Here is a 25,000-nt window from a genome sequence, read left to right as displayed (position 1 = left end):
AGTAGTAGTAGTAGTAGTAGTAGTAGTAGTAGTAGTAGTAGTAGTAGTAGTAGTAGTAGCAGTAGCAGTAGCAGTAGCAGTAGTAGTAGTAGTAAAAAGAAAGAAGACAGAGAAAAAGGAGAAAGAAGAGGAAGGAGAAGACAAACAACAACAATCCCAACAACAACAACAATCAGGCGACGACTTGTTTACCACCAGCGTTGTGTATTATGTACCACTTGTAGTCTTTCGCAACAAGTCCCGTCAGGAAGAAAAACACGCCACACGCACGCAAACACGAGGGCAGCGGCGGGGCGGTGGCCTTTCCCCTTCCAAGACCACAGGCTCGTAATTCTTTGACTCAGGTCTGTGCTCGCGACACGGTGAACGCAGGCAGGGAAGTAAAAAGAGAGGCTTGATCCCAAAATAGCCCGTGGAAGACTCATGCATTGTAGTTTTATTGGTTTCGAGAAATTTGTTATATTCCTTTGTTTTAAAGACTTGAGGGAATTATTATTATTTTTTAAGCAGGAGTGTTTTGGTTTCATGGGGGTTGTGGTAGTACTTTCTGTAGGCCCTATGAAGCGAGATTGAAGAAAGTCAATTTGCATTCCTTGGAGACGTAGTTTAAGAGGGGACTTGATAGAAGTATTTAAGTGGTATAGGGGTTATAACAAAGGGGACATGAGCGATGTTCTTGAGGTCAGTAGCGGGGACAGAACCAAAACTAACGGGTTTAAGCTTGAAAAATACAGGTTTAGGAGAAAAATGGGAAGAAAGAGTGGTTGAAGAGTGGAGTGGACTCAGTGGTCATGTTGTTAGCGATGAGTTAACAAGGAGCTTTAAATGAAGATTAGATAAATTTATGGATTGGGATGATAGATGGAATTATGTAGCTTTTCTCATACACGGACTGCCACGTGTAGGCCTGACAGACTCTTGCAGATTCCCTCTTTTCCTATGTCCTTATGTTCAATGTTTGTAGTTCTGAGGTAACATCAATATCTCCACTCTCACCACCACCAACTACAACAGAAAGCAAAAGTAACAGAAATAGTAGCATAGTCATCACAGCACTGTTAATAATCAGAATTCGTGACAAATAATATATAAACTGCTATTATATATACTACTACTTCTTTTACTCACTCACACACACACACACACACACACACACACACACACACACACACACACACACACACACACACACACACACACACACTCAAGGAACCCCATTAGTGCAGTGCGCGAGATCTCGTAGGATTTCGAAGGAACCTGGTTATTTCTTTCGTCATATCCGCTCTCCATTACTTCCTTTACCTTTTACGTGCCTGCCTTTGCTTCCCCCTCCCCCCCTTCTCTCTCTCTCTCTCTCTCTCTCTCTCTCTCTCTCTCTCTCTCTCAGTCCTCTCCTTCCTTTTGACTCCCTCACTAACCAAAGGATATATTTGTGAAGTATTTCCACGAACCAGAGAGAGAGAGAGAGAGAGAGAGAGAGAGAGAGAGAGAGAGAGAGAGAGAGAGAGAGAGAGAGAGAGAGAGAGAGAGAGAGACTGGCAGTTATCAAGAGACAGACACACAAACCCACACACAGGCAGTCAGGCAAACAGACTCAATCTCTTCCGATCTTTCTCTGAGGTTAAGTAAAATACACAAGTGGCGAGAGTTGGGCCCCAAAACAGACCAGTCATGCCGAAGGAATACCTGGAGCTCGGAAACTCCTAATTGAATCCTACAACTTCCTCTGCTTCCTTTGCTCGCTGCGTAAAGGTTAATGAGAGTTATGTTTGCGTTGGATATTCACCTTTTTTCCAAACTATTAATTTACAAAAGGGTTCTTAGGCACTTACACTCCACTTACTCTCTTCAGTACCGTTTTCATATTCATTCTGCTTACTATTTAGCGATTTTATACAGCTTCAGAAACATATGTTCGGATTAGAATAGTAGAGACTCTGGCCATTAATCTTCTGACTTCCATAGACACTTCCTAATGCAAATAAAATCGTCCAAACCCAAAAATCAAGGTAAAAATGCATCCCAGTATAGAAAGGGTTAAACAGGTACAGCGAGGAGCAGCACAGGATGATCAAACCGCGAGCTGCTTGATGAGAACACGACACACTTTGTACCACATGGTTGGCATCACTCTCGAAATGCTGGTAAAGGCACCACCCCGCGTTCGCTCGTATACTCGTACCCTTCCTTCACCAACCTCTTACCCTCGCCGCCGCCGCCGCCCTCCTCCAGGCTTGTCGAGGGCATGAGTGGTAGGTTAGTGGCAGCCAATTACTTATTGCGTGATTTCCAGTGAGTGGTGCTGGAGTTTTTTGTTTTCATTAACACGACAGCCAGCAGGAGTTGTGGGTAATGCCGAGTGTTGGGCGATAGGCGAGGGAAAGAACAGGGGGAGGGAAAGAAAAAAAGTAGGTCGTAGGAGAGGAGTTAAGGAGAGAAAGGGGAAAGGGAGAGTAGGAAAATTTAGGGGAGGGGAACGTGACGGGAGGGAAAATTGGAAATTGGCTGAGTTACGAGGCCGCACCAACATCATCTGGCAAGGACCACAGCAGTGAGAGGACGCCAGGTACTGTGGCTCCTTTTCACTGACACACTGCTGTGAACTGAGACTTCAATCGCATCTTTCCATCTGGAACTGAGCATTGCATCATTGAGACATCAGACGAGAGGACGAAATGTAAATGAAAGAGAGAGAAACAATAGAGAGAGGATAAGAAAGTACGGAAGGAGGAAGGGAGAAGGAGAAACATATTTTAAAAACGAAGGTAATAAACCATGTGCCCTCATCGACAAGATACGCACAGGACATTACCAAACTAACAGACATACACGTGTACCTCACCCACAAACAAAGGGATTGAGTGATTGCATTCCTTCTTCATTTTTCACAACGCTTCACATAAAGTAATAAAGTAAAATACACCAGCAGAGCATTCCAACGACTCCCTTGTTTGAAATCACTTGATATATGTAAAAGAAAAAAAAAAATCTTACTCGTTACTTCACCTGTACAATCATCACCTGCCAAAAAGCGAGACGTTAATTTCTCCTCCCCATTCATCAAGTATCGAGAGACCACCATCCTTTTTCATATTTCCCAGCGTACTCACCAGCTGCTAATGCCTATCCATCGTCCTCCTCTTCCTCCACTCTCTCTCTCTCCTGCCTCCTCCCTCCCTGTGCACTGCCATATTTCAGCTGAGGACAATAATTCACGGGACTAAACACGCGGAAAGTCACCCCGTCATGCAATTTTACAGGCGACGGGAGGAGTCACAGAGGAGGGACCGAGAGGGAGGAGATGAAAGAGGAGAGGAGAGGCATAAGTTAAGCTCCGTCTGAACACAATGGGAAAACCACTTCATTCACCACGGAGTCTGTTTTAATATTTACTGCTGAGCCAAACGCGGTAATGACTAGTGGTGGTGATGACAGGAATGGATCAGTAAGGAGATTGAAGCGTTCTGGATGTGAGAAGAATGAGCAGGTGGCGGATATAAAAGGAATTGGATACGAAATTGATAGAAAAGGAATTGGCTGATAGAATGGATGTGAAATAAATGGATGTAAAAGAAAATAAAAAAGTGGGCCAATAAAATGATGGACAACACTCGATATGAAACTTGTCTTGTTGAAAAAAAAAGAACGAATAAAAGTGTGTGTGTGTGTGGGGGGAAGCTGTGACCTCCACACATTCACTTAAAATACTGCAAAGACCAATAAATATCAGCGTCACGAAAAAACAAAATGTGGAACGAAAGAGCAACAAATCTAAGCACGAACGAAATACGACACCTAACAAAAGATTCCAACAGACACACATTAACGTCACGTAGACAAATAAATAAGAGCAATAAATATCTACAATGAAAAAAAAAAAAGGATGCAACTATAAATCAAGATACTCGTTCTCCCACAACTCACATACTTCTTGCTTGCTTTCACTAGGAGATAAATGGCAAGCGAGCAAGCCTTCCCCCACAACCCTCCACCAGCAGAACCATTCCACAACTCATCACTCCACTCCGGTACATGAACTAAAACGTACAGAGTGAGCCAGACACTGAAGGGATCGAGGTAGGAAGGGGCGACATATAGATACATTAAATCATAACGTTCCTATTTCACTCTAATCAGTACACCACCTGCGATTGTCGAGCCACGAGCAAGGACTGGCAGGAAAGGGTGAGAGAGAGAGAGAGAGAGAGAGAGAGAGAGAGAGAGAGAGAGAGAGAGAGAGAGAGAGAGAGAGAGAGAGAGAGAGAGAGAGAGAGAGAGAGAGAAGATATGTCAGAGAGGAGGAATGAAGTGAGAGAGAGAGAGAGAGAGAGAGAGAGAGAGAGAGAGAGAGAGAGAGAGAGAGAGAGAGAGAGAGAGAGAGAGAGAGAGAGAGAGAGAGAGAGAGAGAGAGAGAGAAGAGGACGGATGGAGGGAAAAATGAAAGGAAAAGCGAAAACTGCGCATGAAAGAAAAATAAAAGAAAACAGACAGAAAAAGGGAGGGAAATGGATGGCAGGGAAAAGGAGAAAAAGAATGAGAGGAGTTGGAAAGATGGGCAACAAAAAGGAAGGAGAGGGCCGGACGGTTTACCATTTCTGGACCAACTGGGTTGCAGGACGCGCCATATACCGAAAATATTGTTTATCATTGAGACTGAGCGAGGTAGAGGGAGACAGACAGGGAAGGAACAAAAAACTCCTGGCCGGTATGGAAAGCGTTGTGCAAGGATGAGCATGGGGATGGATGGAGAATTAAAAAAAACAATTGGAAGGTTTATAGTAAGCTTAGAGGAAAGGGAGTTGCAAGCTGAAAGAAAAAAGGTGGAAAGGCTCATAAAATAAATGACCTTTTACATACTCGTAGTGAAGAAATAGTTGGCAACAGGAGAAGAAAAGTGGTAAAAGGGTTAAGTCTCCAGGTTTTAGTTCAGGTGTGTGTGTGTGTGTGTGTGTGTGTGTGTGTGTGTGTGTGTGTGTGTGTGTGTGTGTGTGTGTGTGTGTGTGTGTGTGTGTGTGTGTGTACATATTTCATATCTATCCGAGTAAAATCACAACAAAAATAACAGAAAAAAGAAAGGAAAGCAAATATAAACACAGATAAAAAAAAAAGAAAATATAAAAATCAGAACAAAAAATAAAACACACACAAAAAAAAACTTAAAGCAAAACAGATCCATACACGAAGAAAAGAAAACATAAACGGAAAAAAAACATACATGAATACCATGGGACGTAAGCAAGAGACGGCACGTGTGAGAGGAGGAGTCCAGGCTATTATTGACACACTGGCGAGGTCACATAGTACCCACGTGAAGCTTCCATAAACCTTAGCAAAGTCCCCCACCTTATAGGATTATGCAGCATCGTATGGAAATTTAGGAGTTGGTGAATAAGGAGAAGTAGGAGGAGGAGGAGGAGGAGGAGGAGGAGGAGGAGGAGGAGGAGGAGGAGGAGGAGGAGGAGGAGGAGGAGGAGGATAAGTGGAGCACAAATTAAAAGAAAATGTAAAAAACAACAGACGGTGAGAGAAATTGTCGCAAAATATGACAACTATGAAAAATGTGCAGAGAGAGAGAGAGAGAGAGAGAGAGAGAGAGAGAGAGAGAGAGAGAGAGAGAGAGAGAGAGAGAGAGAGAGAGAGAGAGAGAGAGAGAGAGAATAAACGTGAGATTAATAATAAACGTGAAACATATCGCAGATAAAAAGAACATTAAATGAAATTAATTATTAGAGCATAATGTCATAATGGAAGCTTTGTGTACAGAGAGAGAGAGAGAGAGAGAGAGAGAGAGAGAGAGAGAGAGAGAGAGAGAGAGAGAGAGAGAGAGAGAGAGAGAGAGAGAGAGAGAGAGAGAGAGAGAGAGAGAGATTAATTAAGCATGGAGATAAATGACACTCTCTTTGTCATTATTATCATTATTTCATGGAAGAACAGGAGGAGGAGGAAGAGGAGGAGGAGGAGGAAAGAAAGGAAAAGAAAAGGAGTAGGAGAAGGAGGAGAAGGAATAGAAAGTGTAATTATCAATCTAAAACACTAACAGCATAACCTCGTGTGGGAATCCGACAGATAGCACAACAGACGGTAAACTTCCCATGGAGAATAATTCCATTCCGAGAAAGACGCGTTTCCGAGCTAAGAATAAGACCAGATTTCAAAGAGTGATTGGACGAGCAAAACCAACAAGACTGGATGAACGATATCAGGCCATTGCTAAGATGCAGACTCGAGTTCACGTCTATTGGAGATCAAAAGCATTTCCTACGAATTGCTTGCTGTGGCTTGAGCTTTTCAAATCTGTTCTCTTATGAATAAGCTGTGAATGCAAGACAAACACCCACCACCCACCCACCCACACACACACACACACACACACACACACACACATACACTGGCTTCTAAATCTTTGCTTATGAAATGTTCCAGTACCTTTTATAAAGAATAAATAAATTTCTCTTAAAGTTTAAAAAGAATATCGATCTATCACTGTTTCTCTCTCTCTCTCTCTCTCTCTCTCTCTCTCTCTCTCTCTCTCTCTCTCTCTCTCTGTGTGTGTGTGTGTGTGTGTGTGTGTGTGTGTGTGTGTGTGTGTGTGTGTTCCTGTGCATGATCGGAGGCCTGAGTTGTGTTTATCTTAGTCATGATAAACTTGGCTGAGTGACTGCCGCCTCCGCGTTCCCTTAGCTTAGCAGGGGCGGCGACAAAGGGAGCGAGTGTGACGAGGGGCGAGGGGCGAGGGAGCGAGTAAGTTGAAAGTTAAATGGATAAGTGAAAGGCACGGTATATATGGAACGGTGGGCTTTAGTGGGATAGATAAAGGGAATGCGTGGGCCTGGGGTGGGTAAAAGACCAGAGAAAGAAAGGGAAGGAAAAATCTGAAATTGAGATAGCTACGTAGTGTGTGTGTGTGTGTGTGTGTGTGTGTGTGTGTGTGTGTGTGTGTGTGTGTGTGTGTGTGTGTGTATACGTGACTATGACCTTAACAGAAAGCAATGAACCTCCCAAAGTTCGCAGCCACTGAAATATCTAAACACTGCCAAAACCTTCTTACCACTCAGACACGTGGCTAGCCTAGGAGAAGGATGACTATGCATGAGGAAGAGAAGTAGGAGGAAGAGGAAGAAGAGGAGGAAAAAGAGGAGGAGGAGGAGGGGTTGGTGAGAGAGTGGAATGGACGGAAAGTTGAGGGCGTGAGGGCATGAGAGAGGGAAAGAGGGAGGGAAGGAGGCAGGGGAGGGAACCAGGGCGTAGTGAATAATAGTGCAGCGGTCTGGAGGCAGCTTCGTTTCTGCAGAAGTTGAGGATAAGCTGCAGAATGGGAGGGTGGAGGCGAAACTGAAACGCGTGCGAGGCCAATAAAAGCAAGGAGGGAGTTGAGATTAAGTGATATTATTTTTTACTATAATATTCCCACGCATTCCACAGTCTCTCTCCCTACCATCCCCCTCTCTCTCTCTCTCTCTCTCTCTCTCTCTCTCTCTCCATCATCCATAACCGCACACTGCCCTGTTAGAAATCCAGCGCTATCTGTAAAAAAAACAAGCAACGCATCACAAACGAACACACAAACACCAGATTGCGCTTCATGTACGACACATATGGAGGCGGGAGCGGGAGTGGCAGGAGTAATGGGAGGTGGGGCAACCAGGTGAGTGGCGAGAGAAGGGGGAGTGACTGGAAGGGGGCAGGTGAAGGGGAAGGGGAGTGGATGGAGGGAAAGCGAAGGGAAACGGGGACGATTGAAGGGGAAACGAAATATAGAGAATTTGAGAGACATGTTAAAAAATGCAACAGTGTGCGTGTGTTGGTATTTGTAGAGCCGTGTGTGTGTGTGTGTGTGTGTGTGTGTGTGTGTGTGTGTGTGTGTGTGTGTGTGTGTGTGTGTGTGTGTGTGTGTGTGTGTGTGTGTGTGTGTGTGCAGCGATCCCTACACGGAGCGGGGAACAAACACAACATGTCACGGAGAATGAAACTAAACAGAGGAATAAATAGACAAACACCTCTATGTGCCGTAGGGGAGGCCTCACCCTTCATCACCCTAGGAACGATGCGTCATCAAAGGCCTGGGCCAAAGCGAGAGCGAGAGAGAGAGAGAGAGAGAGAGAGAGAGAGAGAGAGAGAGAGAGAGAGAGAGAGACTTCAGAAGAAAAAAATCAGATTACATGAACGCAAGCTTAAATAAAGATTAAAGAGCCTACGAGTTTTAAGAGGCACTTTTAAGTAATTCTTATATACATATACTCCTTAAAAATATCCCAGCAGTTAATTTCATTTTTTTTTTTTTTTGTCTCAGGGATGAAATTACACGAGATGAATTTAAAGAGGGATAAGGAAAGTACACAAAGCGAGTGGGTGTGTAGAGAGAAAGAGAGATAGAGAAAGAGAGGAGCGGGAAGGTGAGAGAAGGGCAGGGAGGTTTTGAGGAATGGCTGGGACAGGAGACAGGGAGGAGAAAGGGATGTAAAGCGTACGAGGGTGAGGTATTAAGGAAGAGGAAGATGATGGACGACAAGAATGGATGCGATTAGGAAGGATGCAAGGGAGAGACAATGGGACAAGAGAGAGAGAGAGAGAGAGAGAGAGAGAGAGAGAGAGAGAGAGAGAGAGAGAGAGAGAGAGAGAGAGAGAGAGAGAGAGAGAGAGAGAAGGGGAGGAAGGAAGAAAGCAGAATAACGCGACGGATAATGACGAATAAGGGGAAGGGTGGAAGAAAAGAGACATAAAAATGACACTGATTCAGTACACACACACACACACACACACACACACACACACACACACACACACACACACACACACACACACACACACCATTATTCACTATTTTCTTTACGTAGTCTTAAAGGTGAAAGCAAAAATCAAAGATGGAAAACACGACATTGATCCCACCCTCACAAAAATTATTAAAAAGGGATCCAATATCGCACATTACGAAAGAGCTGTGTGTCTGTTGGCCTGCTGTATGTCTAGGGATCTTGTGTTCTATTCATTACTGGGTCGCAATGCTGTGTAGTCCAGTGACCCGTTTTGTTTAGCGTCACGTCAACTTGAATGGAACACTGATGGAGTTTTTCGTGGTTATGTAAGCGTTAAATGTGCAGGACAGCAATTGCAGTGTATTTTGTTCCTTTAGTCTTCATCAATGCAGTTTTCACGAGGGAGAATTAGCGTTCTGCCATCCGTAACCAGTGCTATCGATTTTTCACGTGAAACCATAACGTAGTATAAAAGTTTTGATAATTTGAACACACACACACACACACACACACACACACACACACACACACACACACACACACACACACACATGCAATTTGCACACTCATTAGAACAGGAAAAAATGGTGGTCTGTCGCTCTTGCCGGATTGCGTGGTTACTCGTACAATTCCATGATTTTTTGGCAGTGAATAGTGACCATGACTTGGACGAGGCCACAATGTCTCCACACAACAGAGAGTTTGAATCCTGTTATGATATCTCCGAAGAAATACTAAAGTTAATGGTTTACAACAAGTGACCCTGCTGAAATATTTGTGAGGGTCTACAACATTAATCTAATTGATCACACGGGCATGTTTACCTGAGAAATGTAGAATTTTCGTCTGAAGTGTGCTCGACCAAAGTAAGGTTCAGAGCGGAGGGGCGTCAGTGCTACACCTGCAAGTGAGGAAAGCAAAGAGTCATTACAGTTTACCGTTGCATTCAGAAAGAGAAGCAATTAATGAATATAGCCAGCTTTTTTTTTTGCCAGATAATTGTATGGAGCTGTTTCTGAAAAGTGATTAGTAAAATGCCAATCTCGGTTAATTAGGCATGGTATGTGAAGCTCAATGCGTTTGATAATTGACGCATATAATGGGTCTTTAATCACATAATTGCAAAATACAGGGAGGAAATAACTGCTGCAGAGGCTGTGACTTTAACTGGAATTGTTGTGAGACATTGCATCATTCCGACCGAAATAGAAGTGAACATTTGGATACCAGTTCAAAAGTTAAGTAATTCTCAAAACCTTACTAAACTGAACATAATTTTCATTGATTTTCTCTCATCTCTGGAGCCCAACCAGAAACCATCACCACCACCACCACCACCACCACCACCACCACCACAGACACATCCCACATCTGAATCACAACCAAGATACAAAAACATCCGCCTCTAACAGCGAACACATGAAATAAAAGAAAAATGTGCAGTATGGTATCACACGAACTATAAATAATGATAATATAAAAGTCTCGTGAAGCAAAATAATTAATTAACCATTATTCGGGTAGAAAAATAACATAATTAGTGAGACAAACAAAGGCTGGAAAGATATTTACGTCCATCTATTATCATTATTATTATTATTATTACTATTATTATTATTATTGCTATTACTTTTATTATTATTATTATTATTATTATTATTATTATCATTATTGCTATTATTATTATTATTATCATTATTATCTGACTAAAATAAATTAAACATGCATGTCTTTAAAAACGTAAGACTCCACCTTTACATGAGCCAATTAATGATTCAAAATCATGTCTAATTCCAACCACCCGTTGCATTGTCATTTGCCTGCCCCTTCACTACCAGCACGTGCTACAAGACAATCCTTGATCATGAATGACCGTTCCTTGTCTGTGAATCGATGTAATACTTCACAATTTTCCCGGTGTTTTATCCCAGTATCTGCTAGACTCTGGAATACAATTCCCAACGAGATTGTTAATTCTAGTAACATTGAAGCATTTAAAAAACGTGTGAATACCTTTCTTCTCTCTGAACTCACTACCTCTTAGATCTCTACCAATCTTCCTATTCTGTTGTTCATTCCTGTTACTTCCTTTCACTTATCGGTGAGGTGCCGCCCACTGGGCCTTTGGGTTTATGCAGTTATGCTTTCCAGTGGGTCGCCTTCATTGACCTCATAATAATAATAATAATAATAATAATTAACCTAACCTTACGTAACACTTGCTTAACCTAAAACTCGTGCTTAGCTGGAACATTTGGGTGTGACTCGCTACAGGTAAAGACAAAGAAACTTACACGTATGAATTAATGTTTCACCATCACACTTCACATCTCACAGTAACCCAACCATACGTAACCTTCCTTAACCTGAACCTCGTACATAGCTGGAACATTTGGGTGAGACTCGCTACAGGTAAAGGTAAAGAAACTAGAGGTATGGGGATCCAGACTCATGAGGAAGGTCTTAATTTGTAGCGGTGGTGGTGTGGGCAGTGATGATGATGGAGGTGACTGTGGTGATGATAGTAATAATGGTGATGGTGGTGGTGGTGGTGGTGGTGGCCATAATCCCCAACGGCGGGTATACGGGTCTTTCATCAGTAGAAGGGATTCATTAACTTAAAAGGATCACTCTTCTTTCCTCCTCCTTCTCCTCCTCCTTCTCCTTCTCCTCCTTCTCCTCCTCCTTCTCCTCCTCCTTCTTCTCCTTCTCCTCCTCCGCTTCCTCCGCCTCTTTTCTGAACATAACTCGGAGAAACAGAAGCAGACCTGAGTTACGTTACCCGGCCATAAAGAGGTACAAACTTCAGTCCCCCTTGCCCCACTAGTCCCTTGGCTTTCCCCAATCTTCCCTCTCTCGTTTCATCCTCCCCCTGTTATTTGCTTTCCATCTCCCGTTTCGTCTCTCTCCTATTCTCCTCTGTTCTAATTTCGGTTACGTTGGAGCCTTAATGATTGAGATGCCTCTTACACACACACACACACACACACACACACACACACACACACACACACACACACACACACACACACACACACACACACACACTCTCTCTCTCTGGTTCGCTTGGTCTCTCTTCACAACCATCTTTAAAACTAGTAACAATAACGACATCACCACCACCAGCACCACCACCACAAGCACTAACAACATCAACGAAGCTGAACAAACTCTCACCACTCTCCTCAACTTTAAGGATCCTGGGAAGCTAAGTGGACTAATTCTCGTGGGTGTTAACGAGACAACCTGGGGCGGAGAAGGGTGAGGAGGAGGAGGAGTATGAACAGCAAATGGAGGAGAGGCCAGGAGAGGTGGACAGGAGAGATGGACGGTGATGTGAAGAGGGTCAGTAAGGGAAACAGAAGATAAAGGGGAATGAGTGAGAATGGGTATCAAGAGAGGAGGGGAAAAAGAGGGGAAGTGAACAAGGTGAGTAGGGGAGAGAATGAAAGGGAAAGGTGAAGGTCATTATGAAAGTAGGCCAGTGGAGAGATGAGGAAAGAAATATACCAGCTAGTCACGGGTGTTACAAGGGAGTATAGCAAGAAGGTACTACATACAAGCGTCTTTGTGTCTGGTTATTGAAACATTCTTCTCGTTGGTGTGGAAGGCTTACGCGACAACACGAACAATCCAGCTGTAAACATTTAATGAAACCACAATATAAAGACAAGATTTAATAAGCTTCACACCCACGTTTCATAATCAGGTTAATATGCTTTTTCCATATCACTGGTTCACATTATATATCTTATTTTAGATTTCAAGAAATATGTCGACTATTTGGCGTGCCACGTGACCTACGTGATAAAAAGCACGTTATTTTGCTTCAAATCTAAATTTCATCTAATTCAATAACAACACAACAGTACAATACATGAAACGTTGCCATACATAATAGTTAAACAGTATTGCACAAAATATGGGATTAGCTCAGATTCCCCACATATCAAACGGACAAACAGAAATAACAACACAGCAAGAATAGCTAGCTGACAATAAAGTGTTACAAGAAGAAAGAGACGGAAGAGATACGCAGAATTTAGTAATGAAATAGAGAGAGAATAAGAAAACTAGAAGCCATGGCGATAACTGGAAAACTTAAAGTGAAGGAGAGAGGAATGAAGAAGACACAGGAAGAGGATAAGAGAGAGAAGAGGGCAGTGAGAGGTCATTGATGGGGCGGGCACAGGTGGTGATGGTGATGGGAGAAGAGAGGGAGCCAGGGCTATAAGGAGTGCTCAGGTCGACTCAGCGTGATAGCTTGTTTACACACACCACGACCCTTTCCCTCTCCCTCTCCCTCTCCCATCCTCCTCCTCGTCCTCCTGCATGCACGCCTTCCTCGCCTCGCCTCCCTTCCCCTTTTCATTCCTTGACTTAATTCTGTAACTTCACTACTGCGAAAACTACAAAACACAAATATTTTCATAGACGCCACGCTTCTAATTCGTCAAAACCGTAGATAAAATGGCTAAAATTGAAATGGAGTTTTGTTGATAATATGACACGGACCCACAAAGCTTCTTAAAATTAACCGTTCGTAACAGGAAATACTGATCATTGCTAAAGTAAGTCCAATGTTAATCTCGCATTCAATAACGCACTGCTCTCTCACCACGACTATTTTCCAAGGCCACACAGATGGTCAGCAGGGATCTCAAGAGTGATTCTCCTGTTACTGGTATAAAAATCTTGTAAATCTGTCAATATAACCATAAAATCACCCTTAAAAAACCATAAAATCAATAAAAATCAGTGAGGCTTCAACTAGAGCCTCTGAAATGTACTAGAGGTGTGGCGCAGACGTGTAGCAGAATATAGTCCATACAAGTTCATACCTCTCACCTCCCTGCATTTGAGGGGCACATTAGCGTGTACCTTTATGAAAAACCCTTCCTTCAAACCTTTCCACACACCTCAACCTCACCTTTCTCTTCGCCTTGCTCCTTTAGTCTCTCCCTCCCTCTCTCTCTCTCTCTCTCTCTGCGTTACCACTCCAACTGCCTTTCTCTCTCTCTCTCCTTTCAGTTCTCTTCTTTTTTCTTCTCTCTCCTCCACTTCGCCCCTCCTCTCTCTCGTCCACTCATTACTCGGGATCAACGGGCTGCCCTTGAATAATGCAAGAAGAAACGTGGGATCTGCGGTTGCGCCTCCCTGAATAACAACAGTGAAAAGAAAACCAAGGAAAAAAAAAAATGGTAAAGAAAATGCAAAACTCTAGTTGGACCATATGTCTTCTTTCCATTTTCCCGGAATTGCCCGTTTTTTGTTATTTTTCTATTTAATTTCCTGCTCCTTTTATGCATTAAAGTGAAAACAAAATAACACGAAGGAATATTTGTTTAAAAAGGAAAGGTGTAAGTGGAATTCTCTCATTTGATGTATGTGGTGGTGGTGGTGGTAGTAGTAGTAGTAGTAGTAGTAGTAGTAGTAGTAGTAGTAGTAGTAGTAGTAGTAGTAGTAGTAGTAGTAGTAGTAGTTGTTGTTGTTGTTGTTGTTGCTGTAGTAGTAGTAGTAGTCAAGAATTCTCTTATTTGATGTGGGTGGTAATAGTAGTAGTAGCAGTAGTAGTAGTAAGAATAATAATGATCACGATGATGATGACAATAATAATAACAATAATAATAATAATAATAATAATAATAATAATAATAATAATAATAATAATAATAATAATAATGATAATGCTAACAGTAATAACAACAGCTAAACATTATCGTTGTTGCTATCTTCATCAATACTATCATTATTGCACACACACACACACACACACACACACACACACACACACACACATTCAGATTCAGATTCAGATTCAGATGTTTATTGGACACAGAAATTTCAAAATGACAAGATCACAACAAATAATCCCAGATAATTAAAACACACACACACACACAAATGCTTGGACGAACTAGGAGGCTATATTTTATCCCAGAAGATATACAAAATTGATAAATTGATAAGAAACATATACAGTACCATCCTCTTCGTCGCTGTTTCTATTATTAGCATTGTTCTCATTTCTATCAAACAAACATGAATCAACGCCTTTCTGTATTCATGTCTATTAATAATTTTACCCTTATTACACTCTCCTCCTCCTCCTTCTTCTCTTCTTCCTCCTTCTTTTCTTCCTTCTTCATATGTAGGCACTTCAGCTTCATCTCCATTACCACCACCACCACCACCACCACCACCACCACCACCACCACCACCACCACCACCACCACCTCCTCCTTCTCCTTTTCCCTTTCGCCTTTATTTTTTTTTTTTTCCTCTTCCATTCCCTCATGCACTTTTACTAGTATTTCTTGTGCTCCTCTTCATCTGTTTCAGCCTTTACGAGTACCTGCTCCTCCTCCTCCTCCTCCTCCTCCTCCTCCTCCTCCTCCTCCTCCTCCTCCTTTTTCACCCCTGTGCTTTCTTACCTCTGGGAAAGAAGATCAATTGGGCTTCTATGTTTCTTAAGCGTCATGTTAAATTCAAGCTTAACTTCAAGTCCCTAAAAAGAAAATATATTCATGCAGTCTTTCATGCTTTCTCGATTTTCCCTCAAAACTGAGCAAGTATGTTCTCCTATTGTTTGTCTGTCTCTCTCTCTCTCTCTCTCTCTCTCTCTCTCTCTCTCTCTCTGAATCAAGATTTCATGTCAGTGTAACAAGTAATGAAAGCAAAGAAAGAAAGGAAAAATATCGTGGAAACTGCATAAGCCACGGAAGGAAATAAGAGACTAGGCAAGGCGTGGAGATTTGTGTCGTCACTTTCGTGCCAGTGATCGACAAAATGTTTGCAAAGTGTGCCGGAAAGTGTTGCCGCGTGCAGGTGCGGAAAGATTCAACTGAAATTTCGCACGTGTTATTTTTGCTGTTGTTCTCTTTCGTATACTCATCATTAATCTTTGTTATATGCGATGTCCAGTTACGGGAAGCTACTGAACACTTTATAACGTAGCCTTTCTCTTTATGTGTGGGGTTATGGACTCCATCTCTTATTACCAACTAGCTAATGAACATCTTGCGTAGGATATGACTTGTCCGGTGAAGTAAAAAGGAGAACATTTATGATAGTGATAACACGTATTCTTTCCCTTGAGATCCCTTGTAATAATTTGACAAACTGGTCTATCTTATACTATATTCAATTTAATTCCGCTAAACTACATAGTCTTCGTTATTTCATCTCAGAACACGTTTAAGATCATATTCTTTGATACTCTAACACATGGAGCGTACTCATCAAACTAAAGTACAGTACATTCTACGGCAGCCTTTCTCGAATTTAGCAATGCGGAGCTCATAATATTTTCATTCTATTTCATAAAACTAAACCCAGGGATTTCCTAGAATAACTCTGGCTATTTCAAAAATTTACATGCATAAGGAAAACAAAAACTATCCGAAATTCTTCAATATTTTAAAGGAGACGAAAGGCAAGAAAATATGAGATATAAAAAATGAAACATGAAAAATTGGATGAGAGAAAATAATGAGAAAACGCAAAAGATAAGAGGCGAAAAGCAGAACTGAAGGATATTATGCAAAGACTGGAATAAGACGAGGAAGGAAGGAAGGAAGGAAGGAAGGAGGCTGGGAGAAGAATTACTAAAGGTGAGGCTGCAGCAGATGGAAGAAGAAGAAGACGAAGACGAAGAAAAAGAAAAAGAAGACAACAATAAAAACACGAGGCAACACAGTAATGCGCATTGACAGGGAGACTTGAAGACTGGAGCATACCTTTCTCAAACACGCAGCGTCATTACAAAGCAAATTACTATTATCGTTGCTTAGAGTATTGAGGACTGGTAACCGAGAGATCGCATTGCACGAGAGAAATGCGAATCATTAGCATGCAATAAATAAAACACAAAAAAGTTATTTCCATTGTTCTCCAGATTAAAAGTGGCTGAGGACTAATGAACACTTGCGGATCTATGTTCATAATAAAAAAAAGAATAAATAAAATAAAACTAAAAGGAGGGTTGCATTAGAAATCCCACCTCATCGGAAAAGGTAATGAACCTCGGAAATGGAACCCGCGCCTGTCCGGAATTCGATAAATTTAGATAAGCACGTGTGGGCGTGTGGACTGCGGCATCAGGCGGTGAATATCATGTTAAAGAAAGAAAATGAAAAATAAAATAAAATCCTAGTTTGTCAAATGATTTTTTTCTGTGAGTTTAAACTTGTTATGAGAGCAGACTGCAAGACATTTAACTAATGACTATTCAACAAAAAACCTATTTTCACCAAGTGGCAGAGAATATATAAAACTAAATATAATTATGATACCAATGTATACGCAGGTACCGAGCATGAAGTGTGAAAAATTTATCACAGTATGACCGGTATGTCTTGAGTCGTTTGGTATGTACTGTACATAACTAATATCGTATGCCTTTGCGTCCACAGCATTTTCGGTCTCAGAGAAGAAAAGCACCATGGCGAAACTATGAAAATTTGGGAATGGAAATAGCAAGAGGATAGACTGAGAATTACGAAGAGACGCTCATGTGTTCCGGTGCTAAAAGATGGAGGTGGAAAGAATATTCTGAAGAAAGTCACGAATGAAAACGGGAGTGACGGATGAAATGTCAACATGATTGGGCTTAGGAGTGAAGAAAGTTTGAAGAAAAGTTGGAAGACTAATACACCTGCAGCTGCCCGTCAAATATAAAATACACCACGCAAAATAAGAAAATCAGCAAGCGCATGTGCAATATATAAGTAAATAAAAGCAAAGCGTAACACAATAGTCAAACACCACAAAATGAATGAAACAACTTTAGCACGGACGAGTGGAATTATGACTGGCGTTTTGTTAGTGAATGCATGTCTAATCACTTGTTAATTAATGCATTACAGTAAACCCAGAGTGTTTTCTTTCCTCTTAACACTTTCATATGCCTGGAACGATAACGCTGCATTTGATGTGAGACGTTAAGTGGATGAGAAAGCACAATTAAAGTTATGACATAAAAAAGAATAAATAACAACAGTGGGGGTAATACTTGGCGGTTCTTGCATTATAAAGGTTAATGGAGTGAGGCAAGATTACTCAGAGTGACATGGAACAAGCAGGACGCTGACAGAGATGAGTAATAAGGGACAAGAGGAAGGCTCAAGGGATTACTGATGACAAACTGATGACTTTAACGAGGCGGAGTTGTAAAAAGAGACTAGGATGAGAGAGAGAGAGAGAGAGAGAGAGAGAGAGAGAGAGAGAGAGAGAGAGAGAGAGAGAGAGAGAGGTTGTTTCCAATTAATTACATCCAACCGAATCCGAACTAAGGCAATTGCAGTCTCCAAAATGGCCTGTGCCGGAAATTCAATCGCTAAAAAAGACATCAGAGAGAGAGAGAGAGAGAGAGAGAGAGAGAGAGAGAGAGAGAGAGAGAGAGAGAGAGAGAGAGAATACTACTACTACTACTATTACCAAGAACTAAACAAAAGAGAGAAAAGAAGGTAAAATTAACTACGCTTATGATACAATGATCTCTGTTTAACTTATTGGCAAACCCTTTCAAATTCACTGGCTATTTCTGACCTATAGCAGCGAGGGAGGGATTGAGAGACATTATTCTGGGGAACAAAGCGTCCATTCGCTGCCAGAAATTCGCCTCTGATTTCCGGAAGCGAGGCGGCCGATATTAATGTCTGAATTTCACTGCCTTTCATCAACGGCCTTTTCAAGTCTGGCTCTCGCTCGGAAAATAATAACCATTATTGTAATGATCCTGCTAAAAGAACATTATTGCCCAACCTTACTGACCTTTGATTGGCAGTTTTGTTACACGAGCACACACACACACACACACACACACACACACACACACACACACACACACACACACAGCTCAGTGGTTAGAGCGCTGGCTCCACAAGCCAGAGGACCGGAGTTCGATTCCCCGGCCGGGTGGAGATATTTGGGTGTATCTCCTTTCACGTGTAGCCCCTGTTCACCTAGCAGTGAGTAGGTACGAGATGTAAATCAAGGAGTTGTGACCTTGTTGTCCCGGTGTGTGGTGTGTGCCTGGTCTCAGGCCTATCCGAAGATCGGAAATAATGAGCTCTGAGCTCGTTCCGTAGGGTAACGTCTGGCTGTCTCGTCAGAGACTGCAGCAGATCAAACAGTGAAACACACACACACACAATTTCTTTCATCATGCTATAGTTTCCCCAAAGTTTAAAATTGAATAAAGCTAATGATGGTAAAGCAGAATAAATTGTGTCACGTGATATTTGATTGTGAGAGAGAGAGAGAGAGAGAGAGAGAGAGAGAGAGAGAGAGAGAGAGAGAGAGAGAGAGAGAGAGAGAGGTATAACTGCGCGCAGGTGTGAGGCACGCTAATGACTTTCAGGTAAATTACAGATAAACGAACAGGCACAAAAATAAGAGAGTGGGGGAAAGGCAATACACCAATTTCAGCTGGTGTGTTTTTCATTAAACTTAATACATTTATATGAACATTTATTTTTCAGCAAGTCTCAGCTAACATGCATTCCGGCCTTTGACGGTGTTTTCCGGACAAAAAATATTTGCATTGTTTGAATAATGGATGAGGGCGAGCTAAAATGTATGAATGTAAAAATGAATATTGTGTAAAGGAAGAGACGACACGGGGAGGGGGCAAGTACACGTGTGTGTGTGTGTGTGTGTGTGTGTGTGTGTGTGTGTGTGTGTGTGTGTGTGTGTGTGTGTGTGTGTGTGTGTGTGTGCATTGGTAAAAAAAAAAAAGAATATGAAAAAATAACACCTATGAATACGTGATGAAATTTTTGTGGCAAAGCGAAAAGCCGACATTTTCAAGAAACTAGCAGCTGATTAATGTGGAGCGGCGCGCCTGACGGAGCTTGAGCGATGCCAGAACCTTAATGATCGCTGGCAATGCTCGTGGAATTAATGAAAAAAATTAAACAAGTAAATAATTCAACACGGCACTAATGACTTAAAAGAAAAGAAAAGACTAATATTTCATCACAGTTTTATATTTACCTTTCAAATATACTTTTCCGTGTATCTACCTGGAACTTTTCATTTATATTTTTGCTATTTTCGTCTGAGCCAAATATACAAACTACTGCAATAAGAAAAAATAAAGTGTCCAAAAAAATGTAGACCTAATGAGAAATACATGTCCAAAAGCGGCTTGGGACATTAACTGAAAGCACGTATTCAATTTTTGCATCCATTGAAAAGGTATCTGAAGCATTTCCCTGACGCTCTTCTCAGTAAGGCGGCAAATGATGTGCAAGATTTTAATTGATTGGGATCCAGACTTTTGACACTGGGATGAAATATGCGTTTTGATGAAAGTCTTCCCGGTACTCTTTGCTTTGCGAGTGCTTATTTTTAGATTCGACTAAGTGATATTCTCTCTCTCTCTCTCTCTCTCTCTCTCTCTCTCTCTCTCTCTCCGCTTGTCATTAATCATTCTCCCTCCTCCCCTCCAGGCACAACGACCTCCCTTGGAACATACGCAAGTTCATGCACAACAAACTGCACAGCTTCAACTTTACGGCCGAGCTGAAGAAACTCCGACCCTGGTCCAGATCCTCGTGGTCCCACACTGACCTGCCCCGGCTCCGAGATGGCATGGTGGGGGCGCAGGTGAGTGTCAACATTTGGCATGGCAGAATGAACTGAATGTAAAATTTGTAGATTTTTGAGGAAACTAAGCCGTGAATAACAATGGTTGAATGTATTATAAAAGCTTCTCCTTTTCCCGTTACCTTGCTGCATCAGACTTTCCACTTCCTCTTACCTATATATAATCTTTCCACATTTCTTTCAATATTGGCACATCAGTGAGCCATTTTCTTTAGTTTGTTATCCTTAGCTAGCGTGTCTCTATATAAAAAGCTAGGATTTAGTAATTGTCTCTGACGAACAAAAGAGATTGGGGGCATGTGATGCGTGTAACCTTTATCACTTTACCTTTCCTCCTCCGGCAGTTCTGGGTGAGCTACGTGCCGTGCGAGTCTCAGCGGCTCAACGCCGTCCAGCTAACCATAGAACAGATTGACCTCATCAAGCGCCTCATTGAGCAGTACCCTGAAGACCTGCGCCTCGCCACCTCGGCTGACGGTGAGCCACAGACAGTGATAGGGAGTGTGTGGAAGTATGGTGGAATGTAATGGGGTGCGGTGCTGTGGTGTAGTATGGTGTGGTGGTTTGTGGTGAGATATAGTTGTGGCGCGGTGTTGTGTTGTGTGGCCTGGTATATTGTGATGTGGCGCGGTGTTGTGTTGTATTATAAATATGTGGTGATCTGTGACGTGAGGTGGTGCGATGTGGTGTGGTGAAAAGTGGTAGCAGGTGGTGGGGTTTTTAAGTTGGAGGATCTCACGGGAAGGGCAACGCACAATGGCAAAAAAGGCCGACTAAAATGTCATAGTGAGAGGCGTGATTATGATGTAGCGTTGTGTAAAGCGGTGTAATGTTACGTGATAAATTAAATGCATTACGAATAGCAAGGGAGATTATTCAAATATATGTAACTACATCTGCAGTGTAACAGTTACATTAAATTGAAATCTGCATCCCAATTCCGGCTCGAGGAAAATCAACATCCTCGTTTACATTAACATTTTTTCAACATCCACACTCGCACCTGCGGACGTACGAACTAAAAGTAGTGTGTATACTGCCTGCCTTGCACCCCACAGACATTACACTCACGGCTCATTTAGTCATCACCACCAAGCCACGCTCCCTGCATTCAGGTGGAACGCAGAATGAACTCGGAAACATTTCAAAAGAAGAAAAACTGTGCAAATGCAATTAGCGTAATGTTGCGCAATATTTCAACTTAACAAGACTTCATACTAATATACTCATAAACATATATTGCTTACAACTCTCATTTAGCTCCTTTCGTTTGGGTTGTCTGCTAGACACCTGTATACTGATGACTGTCTATACATGCAATAGCTTTTATCTTGCGATGTATTACTTAACACGAAAAAAGTGCCGCAAAACAGGAGGCAGGCAGCATCACCCAAAGCACGGCAATGATCGGGGCTATTATTGCTACAATCACCGTTTCTTTTTCACCTTGACGTAACAAACACTTGCTGTAAAACGGATGCAATTGCTGATCAAAGTATTCTAATCCACACTATATGTCTCAGCACTCGTATGAGGCTATATGGCAATAAAACTGAAGTCTGTATAGGAGCAAAAGTATAGAAGTAGTTATGGAGTTTTCGACCAAGAGGAAACCCAAACTCATGAATTCACCAAGAGGTCTGACTAGAATGAGATCACACCCTAACATTTTTACACTGCGATGGAAAAACATGTTTGCTATGATAGGTGAGTAAAAAACAAGATCTCCTTCAAAGAAATTCCCTGCCCCCTTTTCTCTCTCTCTTTCTCTCTCTCTCTCTCTCTCTCTCTCTCTCTCTCTCTCTCTCTCTCTCTCTCTCTCTTTTGTGCTTCTGCGGTTTCTATAAAATTTCTGAGCAAATGCCAAGTTCACAAGTCACATTCAGCTCGCCGTCGGGACTTCGTACAGTAGACATAACGGACGAGAGAAGGAGAATGAAGACGAACAAAAAGGGAAAATGGTAAGGAAAAGATAGCAGGATACAGGAAAATAAAACTAACACGAGCAATAGCCAGAGAAATGAAAAATGCCGGTGGGGAGAAAAAAAAAAAAAAAAAAAAAACAACTACTATCGGTTGTGAAAAGTACGAGTCAAAGGAATACGGAATCAACGATACAACAAAGAGGGAAAGGAAATAAATAAGTTTCTTTACAGTTTCTTCACGGTCTGCAGTGCTTCCCACGACTCACAGCAAAATGGAACACTGGTGGTCACTTACTGAATTTTGCGGTTCAGACACGATCGCAGTACGACTCTCTCTCTCTCTCTCTCTCTCTCTCTCTCTCTCTCTCTCTCTCTCTCTCTCTGACTCTTCGCAATCCCACGAGCCAGGAAAGGATATGAGACGAGGTTAGAGGCAGCGAAGGGAAGAGACGAGATGGGTTGAAGAGTGAAAAGGCTCATTTGGTGGTAAGATAAGTAGTGGCAGAGAAATTTGGGAGGTGGAAAAGGGGAAAATGCAAAGAGAAACAAAGACAAATGGAGGAGAGAAACATGCAGATGGGAGGAGCAGTCTGGAGAGGTAAATCGATATGTCTAGAGAGAGAGAGAGAGAGAGAGAGAGAGAGAGAGAGAGAGAGAGAGAGAGAGAGAGAGAGAGAGAGAGAGAGAGAGAGAGAGAGAGAGAGAGAGAGAGAGAGAGAGAGAGTAGGGAAACGGAAAATAGCGATATATAATAGGAAACTTAAAGGATAGGTAACAAATAGAAGACGATTTTGAACCTTATCGTCGTGCAGCAGCTGTTACTCACATTCCAAGTCCGTGAGCTGAACATACGAAAACCTGCTCGTAAATGCAACGCGGTCCATTCAAGAGCACACTCCGCCGGGGCCACCAAGAGAGTATTTGTGTGTCAGGGTAACGAGGATGCGGGCGGAGCTACTGAGGGGAGGAAACACAGCGAAGGATGAAGGGCGAAGTATGTATAGCGAGGGAAGCGAGGCGGGGATGAAAATAAAGTGAAAAAAGAAAACGAAGCCGAGAGAGAACTATGGGTGATGTGTATAGCGTGGCGTAGTGGCGTGAGATATGGTGTTGTGTAGTGATGTGCGAGGTGTGAAGGGATCTGTGAGTATGCAAGTCTGGATGAAGGAAGGAAAGGTATAAGACTGAGAGGCCCCACGGGAGTAACTGAGAAAAATAAGAAATAAGACAGAGTGAAATTTATTGGTAAAGGAGGGAAGGCTATGGTTGAGTTATATGGCAAGAGGGAAGCTGGAAGAAAGGTAAAAGAGTCTAAGGATATGGACATTGACGGGATATATTAATTAGGATGGGAAAGGAGGAAGTAAGTATAGTGCAAGAAATTGTGAGAGAAATACAGGAAGCAAACCAGAGAGAAATTGAGGAAAAGACGAGTAAATCTGATAGACATTATCGAGTGAAAGGCGAATATAAGGACATAAACATTGACGTGATATGTGGATTAGGATAAGAAAGGAGGAAAACAAGTGCAGTAAATTGTAAAAGGAGTATAGAGAGCAAACCAGAGAGAAACTGAGGCAAAGAAAATTAAAGAAGGAAGATATTATACTAAGTGAAAGGAGAAACGGCAATCAAATAAAGCCTGCCTCTCATCCTTACCATTCATTCATTCTCTTTTCCCATCCCAGCTTATAGGCTACACGAGAGACAACACAACTGACACACTCCCTTAACTCTCCCTTCCCTTCTACACCGACACACATACAAAACCTAGTCACGCCCGAGACACTAAGACTTTTCCCCAATTCACCGTGAACCTTGAGGCATCTATCTCTTTGAGCCTCGCCTGGAATGGAAAATAACTAATAAAAACTATTGCTGCTCCAACACAGTGAAATATACACCCTTTATATTACACACACACACACACACACACACACACACGAAAATTGGGCCCTCGCTCCTACTAAAAGACAAACCCGTACCTCCGCCACTTAAGGAACGCACTTACCCATTCTTTGAGCAAGTGAACAGGAGTTGAAGGGGTTGAAAGCAAGACACACCTGAATGTAAGAGTAGGGACTTTGAATTCCTCGTATCTTCACTGTCCCAAGGATACACATAGCCAATATACTGTTACTATCCAGACCACAAGACGGTGGCGATGATGAGGATGATTACTGTTGTTATTTAGTTGTTCTAGTAAGTTTATATACCCCAAAATCAACCTAGTAAGTTAATTCATATCTAATAGAAGGATAAAAAGAGATGTGTAATGCAGCGCTCTAGAAAATGGGAAAGAAATACAGGAAAGCAGGAGAAACTCAATGAAAGACCGACTGACTGAGAGAGTCGACAAAGGGAAGGAGAGAGGCAAAGGTGAAAGGAAGGAGTGCGGGGAGTAAGAGGAAGCCACCGCCTGCAGAGAGGAGGGAATGGAAGAGGTGGAAGCTAAGGAGTCACTGACCGGAAAAATGACTGGAAATATCTGGAGTCACCTTACGGAATGACTCAAGAACTGGAGAGAGAGAGAGAGAGAGAGAGAGAGAGAGAGAGAGAGAGAGAGAGAGAGAGAGAGAGAGAGAGAGAAAACACATCTAGTACGGTAAAGTGAGAAAAATGGCATGAGTGAGGAAGTCACGGCACGAATGAAAAGTTAGGAGGAATGCAAAGAAACAAAAAGGAGATACGAACAGCAGCATACCTCTT

General features: G+C 42.2%; 1 protein-coding gene across 1 annotated transcript in view; it reads left to right on the top strand.

Moving 5' to 3' along the window:
* LOC123509814 (dipeptidase 1-like) overlaps positions 1-25,000 on the top strand; it is a 120,556-nt gene that overhangs the window by 63,506 nt on the left and 32,050 nt on the right. The window contains 2 exon segments of the mRNA XM_045264368.1: positions 20,210-20,366; positions 20,711-20,843. Of these exon segments, the coding sequence (XP_045120303.1) occupies positions 20,210-20,366; positions 20,711-20,843 (290 nt within the window).

Source organism: Portunus trituberculatus, chromosome 27 (assembly GCF_017591435.1).
Source record: "Portunus trituberculatus isolate SZX2019 chromosome 27, ASM1759143v1, whole genome shotgun sequence".
Lineage (NCBI taxonomy): Eukaryota > Metazoa > Arthropoda > Malacostraca > Decapoda > Portunidae > Portunus > Portunus trituberculatus.
The sequence above is the reverse complement of the archived record's forward strand: the minus strand, read 5'-3'. Positions and strand labels throughout refer to the sequence as shown.